At 42.5% G+C, this 8,716-nt stretch overlaps 1 protein-coding gene across 1 annotated transcript in view; it reads left to right on the top strand.

Annotated features, from left to right (window-relative positions):
- Nucleotides 1-8,400, top strand: part of LOC128620083 (cytolytic toxin-alpha-like) — a 16,490-nt gene extending 8,090 nt beyond the window's left edge. The window contains exon 3 of the mRNA XM_053644733.1: nucleotides 7,924-8,400. Within this exon, the coding sequence (XP_053500708.1) occupies nucleotides 7,924-8,400 (477 nt within the window). The remainder of the gene's footprint in view (nucleotides 1-7,923) is intronic.
- The last annotated feature ends 316 nt before the right edge of the window (nucleotides 8,401-8,716 follow it).

Consider the following 8,716-nt stretch of genomic DNA (forward strand, 5'->3'; position numbering starts at 1 on the left):
TATATCAATTATTCAATTACAGTGTCTGAAGTTAACTGAAATTATTATGACGTCAACTTCATTGTGGCTGGAGGGTAAAAACATTGAGTATCATGAAGATATACAGAGAAAGCAATGGGCTGTAGAACAAAATATTTCTAAAGGCTGATTTATATTTTCACAGAAATGCACAACAAATATATTTGCATCAAAACAGAAAAGGTCTTTAAGGGTACGCATAGCTTTCAAATGCACACAGAAGAGCTGTTACCTCTAAAACCTGAACACCACATTGTGTGGATCTGGCTGTGTGAGTGCCGATTATTTCAGTATGAAAGTGTTTAGCTCATGATGGGATTGGGACAGGAGTCAATTAATCCAAACCAGAACGAAGACAGAGGCATTATCTACTGTCCTTTGTTATAATACTAAATAATTTAAAGACAAACATCCAAATTTATCTACAGTGGGAGCCCTCCATGTTGTTATTTTAAATGTTTACGTTACAAATACAGATAGGGCAAATAACAACAACAAAAACACTTCCAAGCTATGAGTCATAAATGGCAACATCAATATTAGGATTTTTCTAAAATGATATTGTCTGTTGGTTATTATTGTACTAACAGATATTTAGGTAATTTAGAAAATAATGTCTGCCCATATGTAAGGTTTAAAAAAAACCCAAAACTTTTTCCTCCTATTTTTCACAATAAGGTAGAGAGAGTCAACCTGACACTAGCTCTGGTGCAGTGGTCACATTAGAGGGTCAACCTGAGATGAGAGGTAGAGGTAAAATAAGAGAAAGTAAATATGCTTTAATATATTTCTATGAAATATAGTATGGTTAAATCTCAGCTATTTTAAGTAGTTTTAAGTCTTGTCATATCTCAGCCCAGCCACTACACTTCCCACACACGCATGCGCTCACGTTCCCCGGAGTTCTGATCACACACACCCACAGCCAATCACTATCGCACTCTCACCACAGCATATAAGAGACTTTGGATGCATACAGACTTATGGCAATTATTATGGCAATAGGACATATTGCCCTAATGTGATACTTTCATTATGAAAAGAAATCTAGTTTCTGTGCTCACAAATTACAGTGAGATAAAAAATTTGTCGTTTTCCAACAATGTAGAGACATTTCTGTTCATATCAGTAGACATGGTAAAGTAGTGACAGGTACATGAAAAATGTCATAAAGTGTCTTTCATTTATCTCCCCAATGCATGGTTCATAAGTAAACTGTAGGGGGTCTAGCTCTGAGCTCACCAAGGTCCGCAGTTGTTGCAGTACAATCCTCTCCATGGACTTCATCAGGTGAGAAGTTAAGGCTACCAGTCTGAGGTGGTTGGGCTCCTTAGGATGTGCAATTTTGGTACTGGAACCACACAGGAAGTCTTCCACAGTACTGGAACTTGCTCCAGTCTGAGGTTCAGATTAAATATGTGCAGGGTGACCTCACTGAGCTGATCTGCACAGTCTTTAAATAGTCTGGAGCTGATTCCATCCGGGAATCAATTTCTTGCCTTGATCTTCTTTAGCTCCTTCTTCACCTGATTGAATGTCAGAGAGAGACTGCAGGGGGGAGTTATTGATGATCCCTGATGAGTGGGATGGGAGGAGGGGTGTGAAACCTCTTTGAGTGAGAGATGGAGAGCGATGGAGCGGTGTGAACTGTGTGATGCTGATATCTCAGAAGCCCTGAGGGGGGAGGAGATGGAGCCGAATAAAATCTATTGAAAAACAGATTTTGTATAATTCCAATCAGAATTTAATAAGTATATATTTGTAGCCACACAAAAATTAATTCACAAATGAGCATTGTTTCTTGACAATAGCAATTAAGCAATTAATGATTAATTTTTACAAATACATGACAATATTAACAAGCTACAGCAAAATGACGTTATTTTCTCTCTCCTTGTCATTCAGCCTATTTTTTTTTTAAACCAAATGATTAGTTTAAAATTTTAATTTATATTGTTTTCACCGCTTTTTTGCATGGCCATTGATTGTACTGTACATTATAGTTTGCCACTTGATGCCCCTGCTGTCCAGGTGCAATAAAAGATTCTTGTACGATAAAATTCTCTGAATAACTTTTGTCTTTAATTTATTTATTCATTTTCATATGATTCATTTACATGTGATTCATTTACGTATGATTCATTTACATGTGATTCATATTCAGGTAATTAATTTTCATATGATTCATTTACATGTGATTCATTTACTAATTTGCTTCTCTTTAAATCCAGTTTTAGACTGTGATATTACAAAGGTCTTTCCAGATTATTACTTGCTACACTGTATGAGATAACCCCAGTAAAATTGCCTGAATTCTAGAATATAATTTGTTCACCATGTTAGGTTTAAATCATCTAAAAACAGATTCGCAATTAAATAACATTACTTTGTTCCAATTCACATCCTTCAAAGCATTGGCATGTTCTGCTTACTCTCACAATCCACCAAACTCCCACACACCCAAAGTCTCCATAAACAAATGAGACAGTAGTGTATCCTACAAAAACCGAACATTGTCCACAATGTGAAAACAACTCGGAGAGTAAGCTGAACTAACCAACAAAATTACCAAGACAAAAAGTTCCAGTAAGAGAAAAAGCCCCTACCGACTTCAAGTCTGATAAACAGTTTGTGCACAATAACAAATATAATGTTCTTAACTTTTAAAGACTTGTAACAAATAATATAACAGTGTAGCACGTAAAGCCGAGGAGATGACACTAATACAATTAAATAAACAGAAACTCTAACCCGGTCAGAGCATCAAAACAGAGAAGCACATTAATACAGAAGTAAATTTTAAGAGGAGTGAGTCCACAAAATCTAGGCGAAGTAATGCAACGACAATATCTTCAATAAAAATCCGAATTCTGTAGAGCTGGAAGGCTGAGTGCAAAAATAAAAATAAAAGAAGAGTGAAAAAGACTCTGTGTAGGTGATGCAGTTCACCCCGATATTAAGAGTTTAACGTAGTCTCCTGCTTCCTCCGCTGAAATAAAGTCCTTCTGGACACCGTTATATGTGGAATGCGAAGCCGAGCTGGATGAAGTATTCCATAGTGAGCGCCCTCAATACCACGAAGTTGACGCTGAACCTCGTTAAACGCGGCCCGGGCCGTCTTGGCTGTGTACTCAGGAAAAACGGAGATGGTCAAATCCCACACTTTAATCCGCTGGAGCTCTCTTGCATGGCATAAAATGTCAGCACAGTCACTGTGATAGTGGAATCTGCACACAATAGCTCGTGGTCGTTCACCAGGCTTGGGCTTCGGCTGAAGGGTCCGGTGGGACCGGTCCAAAACCGGCTCCTTCTCCAGACCAAATGCCTCTTTTAACAAGGCCGCTATAGCAGCAGTTGTACATGTGTCAGTGCCCTCTGGAACTCCGACTATCCTAACGTTATTGCGCCGTGACCTCGACTCCAAATCCTCACATTTATTCTCTAATTGAGTCATGGTCGCAGTGAGAGACTCGATAGTAGTCTTCATGTGAACTATGTCATCGGTACAACCGGAGAGCGCGTGCTCCATTTCCCCAACAGTACCTTTCAGTATTGATATGGTAGCCTCGGTAGCAACTTTATCACTAGCCAGCTGTGTTTTCACGGCCTGCAGGTCAAGCTGGATAGTAAACAGTGCTTCCCCGAGAGTCTTCTGGAGCTCCTTGAGCTCCTTTTTAAAAATATCGGCGATGTCCTTCCTCAGTAAAGCCAGCAGCTCAAGCCTGAGTGCGGCGAAGTCAGGGTCACCTCTCGGCGATGCGGATACAGGGGGAGAAGGGGACTCGCTCGCGGCGCGCACACTAGGCCTCAGTCGTGTCTGAATGCTACCACGGGTTTTCGTGTTCTTTCCAGACATTTTAACGTACCACAAAGTTAAAAGTGCAAACAAGGAAACGGAGTAGAATAAGTCAAAATATATTGTATGACCGAAAAGCGCAAATTAATTACAATTTTAATTGAAATCAGCAGGAGCCTCCAACTTCGCGTCCTACTCCATTGGATTCCGAATTCCGAAGAATCCTTTATAACTTTTTATAGGAATTCCAGAAATGGATTTTATACTTTTTTTTGGAAATATTTCTATATCAAAAACATTAATTTGTTTATAAAAAAAAAAAAAAAACTATTTCATAAAAAGGATACCTGATGTTATGCATGTTCAAAATATTAATTACATTTACATTTATTCATTTAGCAGACGCTTTTATACAAAGTGACTTACAAATGAGGAAATACAAGCAAAGTGATATATTCAATTCAATTCAATTTTTTTTGTATAGTGCCTTTTACAATAGACATTGTCTCAAAGCAGCTTTACAGAAATATCAACACGGTATATAGATATTAAAGGTGTGAATTTAATCCAACTGAGCAAGCCACTTAGTGGCGACAGTGGCAAGGAAAAACTCCCTAAGATGTTAAGAGGAAGAAACCTTGAGAGGAACCAGACTCAGAATATTTACACATGTACATAAACATATTTGCATCAAAACAGAGATCTTCAAGGGTCAGCAGAGTTTTAAAGGCTCACAGAAGATCTGTAACCTCTAATACCTGAACACCACATTTTATGGATCTGGTTGTGTGAAATCTGATTGAGTATGTGCATGTTTGGGATTTATGTACTTATATATCTATATATATATACAGTATCTCACAAAAGTGAGTACACCCCTCACATTTTTGTAAATATTTGATTATATCTTTTAATGTGACAACACTGAAGAAATTACACTTTGCTACAATGTAAAGTAGTGAGTGTACAGCTTGTATAACAGTGTAAATTTGCTGTCCCCTCAAAATAACTCAACACACCGACATTAATGTCTAAACCACTGGCAACAAAAGTGAATACACCCCTAAGTGAAAATGTCCAAATTGGGCCCAAAGTGTCAATATTTTGTGTGGCCACCATTATTTTCCAGCACTGCCTTAACCCTCTTGGGTATGGAGTTCACCAGAGCTTCACAGGTTGCCACTGGAGTCCTCTTCCACTCCTCCATGATGACATCACTGAGCTGGTGGATGTTAGAGACCTTGTGCTCCTCCACCTTCCGTTTGAGGACGCCCCACAGATGCTCAATAGGGTTTAGGTCTGGAGACATGCTTGGCCAGTCCATCACCTTCACCCTCAGCTTCTTTAGCAAGGCAGTGGTCGTCTTGGAGGTGTGTTTGGGGTCGTTATCATGCTGGAATACTGCATACTGATCATGCTCTGCGTCAGTATGTCACAGTACATGTTGGAATTCATGGTTCCCTCAATGAATAGACGTATGAGTGCTGCCAGCATTGCTGCAGAGGTTGAAAGGGTGGGGGGGTCAGCCTGTCAGTGCTCAGACCATACGCCGCACACTGCATCAAATTGGTCTGCATGGCTGTCATCCCAGAAGGAAGCCTCTTCTAAAAATGATGCACAAGAAAGCCTGCAAACAGTTTGCTGAAGACAAGCACACTAAGGACATGGATTACTGGAACCAAGATAAACTTATTTGGTTCAGATGGTGTCAAGCGTGTTTGGCTGCAACCAGGTGAGAAGTACAAAGACAAGTGTGTCTTGCCTACAGTCAAGCATAGTGGTGGGAGTGTCATGGTCTGGGGCTGCATGAGTGCTGCCGGCACTCGGGAGCTACAGTTCATTGAGGGAACCATGAATGCCAACATGTACTGTGACATACAGAAGCAGAGAATGATCCCCTCCCTTCAGAGACTGGGCCACAGGGCAGTATTTCAGCATGATAATGACCCCAAACACACCTCCAAGACAACCACTCCCTTGCTAAAGAAGCTGAGGGTGAAGGTGATGGACTAAACCCTATTGAGCATCTGTGAGGGGTGTACTCACTTATGTGAGATACTCTATGTCACATAATTTACGTAATGGAGGATAGGACATGCAACGAACTTGTGCTTCGGTTTTCGGAGCACACTGCAAAATGTCTTCAGCTGAACCGGGAGACTGAGCGGCGTCCTCAGTGGAGCAGGAAGGCGGAGCGTCATCCTCCGTTGACTCTGCAGGCTGAACTTGGTTGGTCATGACGTCTGCTTCAGGCATGAGCAGAACTTGGTTGTCCCTATCAGTAGACTTGGGCATGAGCATAACCTGGTTGGTTGCGATGTCGGTGTCAGGAGTGAGCAGAACCTGGATGTTCGTGACGGTGGTTTCAGGCATAAGGAGAACTTGCTTGGTCATGTTAACAGACTCTGGCGTGAGCATAACTTGTTTGGTCGTGATGTCGGTCTCAGATTGGAATGTGGCGTGGAAGGTCACCTCATTGAACTTCAGCTGGAACTTGGCATGGGAGGTCACCTCGTCGACCTCAGACTGGAACTTGGCTTGAGAGGTTGCCTCTTTGACCTTGAACAGGAACTTGGCTTGAGAGGTCGCCATGACGTCTCCTCCATCTTCCTGCTGCACCCATGGTTAGGCATAGTATTATGTCACATAATTTACGTATTGGAGGTTAGGACTGATGCAAGTGCAGTTAAAGACTTTTATTAGAGCGAGACAGGCAGACAAATCCAAATCATGATACAAGTGCGTGGTCAAAACCGACAATGGGTCAAGAGATCTACAAACAGGCATAAATTAGGTAAGGCTAGAAACTAGAACGATAAACAATATACAAAGTCAATGAACATGAATCGAGAACGAGAACAAGGAATAACTGCTTGGTAAGGAGAATACACTCAATACTACATGATGTGCTAAGAGACACAAGGGGTTTAAACGAGAAACGTAATCATGGGTGAAACACAGTACAGCTGAAAACGATGATGATACACATACGGGAAACAACCAATGACAATACAGGGGTGGAGACAGGACAGAAACCATAACAAAAGGACGTGCCCAAAGTAAAGAAAGTCAGTGTCACTGAAGACTGAAAAGCATGTGTTTGCTAAGTGCGTGCACACCGGGTTCGCACAATAAGCTTGCGCTTTGGTTTTCTGAGCACGCTGCAATACTGCAGTGCTGGCTCGAGGGGAAAACATGACACACACACACACACACACACACACACACACATATATATATATGTGTGTGTGTGTGAATATATATGATCCAAATAAGAACTGTTTAATACAGTATAAAAGCACATTTGGTATTTTATTTATTTCATCCATTGTATCTACTACAGTGAGACATTTATTTAAATATTTTTGTAGATTTTGAGAATGTGTGAATTATGAAGAATTATGAAGCCAAAATAAGGCAACAAAGGCCCAGTACAATTGCGCAGCTGTAGAAATGCATAATGGATGAATGGGGGAAAATTTAACCAACTGGTGTCTTCAGTGTTCAACTCTTAATAAGTGTTATTAAAAGAAAAGGTGATGTTACACAAGGGTAAACAGTCGACTGTCCAACTTTTTTGGAGTGTGTTGCAGTCATCAGATTTGAAATGAAGTAAAACATCAAATAATGCGTTTTCAATATAGTACAGGGAGAATTAAATTTTCAAAAGACTCTTTTTGTTTGTTTTTTTGCATTTGTTACGTTGCGGTGAACTCGCAGCGGTAGTTCTCAGAATGCAGTACCGCCTACAAACAGGGCGGACGAGAACAACACTTCCCAGCGATGCCCGCGCTCGAGTTCGCCGGAGTACTGAGTGCGACCACCTGTGCTTCACCATAAGTTATAAAGGCCTCGTTAACCTCAGCATCTTGCGAAGTAAACGCTCTGCAGTCATAACTGAGTTGTTTCACCAAGCCGTTATCAGTGTTCTGGATTTTCACGGCTTTCGGATTTTCTGCCTGTTTTGGATAACGATTCTCTGCCTTGCCCAGATAGGATTATTCGCCCGATCACCTGACCTTTGTACCCTTCCGTGTTACGTCTTTCACCTGATCCACGCACTCTAAACCTGTTCGTCCGTGCTTGTCTCCAACAAGGTACTGTAACAGATTACTTCGTCTACTATGGAGGCAGCGGCTGGCCCAGAGTGGCTACGCCACATCCTGGAACAGAACCGAGCGATAGCTGCAGAGCGGGACCAGATATCGCTTTTAAATGAGCAAGTGTCACGCCTGAGCGCTTCCGTGTTTCCGACCGTGACACCTCCTGCTACATCTGTGCATCCACCGCTGCCAACCCCAGCGTATGCCCAACCAGCGCCAGCTACGCACATTCCGGTCACGCCGGCTGCACACATTCCGGCCAGGCCGGCTGCGCACATTCTGGCCACGCCGGCTGGGCACCACCCGCCTCTGCCTACACCTGAGAGATACGCTGGAGAGCCAGAACGATGCAAGGGTTTCCTGCTACAATGCGCATTGTTTTTTGAGAACCACCCTGACATGCCAGAGGTCCGTAAACTGACCCACTTCATGGAGTTACCCACCGGACATGCCCTGGCATGGGCTACGACGGAGTGGGAGTGAGGAGGCGGTATCAGACCCTTGTTAGCGGACCTCCTCTCCTGCTTCCAATGCGCCTTTGATCATTTCCCCGATGGCTGGGATACCGGGCAAGAACTCCTGAAGCTCACGCAAGGCTCACGTGACACGGTAGAATATGCCCTGGAGTTCCGCACCATCGCTGCACGGAGCGGGTGGAATGAGCCGCCAGTCAAGACCGCTTTCCGTCAGGGGCTAAACCCTCAGTTAGTTTGAGAGCTGGCATGTCGTGGCGAGCAGCTAACCCTCGATGACCTCATAGACCTAGCAATACGGTTGGACCGTCTGTGCCGTACGAACC

Source organism: Ictalurus furcatus, chromosome 16 (genome assembly GCF_023375685.1).
Source record: "Ictalurus furcatus strain D&B chromosome 16, Billie_1.0, whole genome shotgun sequence".
Classification (NCBI taxonomy): Eukaryota; Metazoa; Chordata; class Actinopteri; order Siluriformes; family Ictaluridae; genus Ictalurus; species Ictalurus furcatus.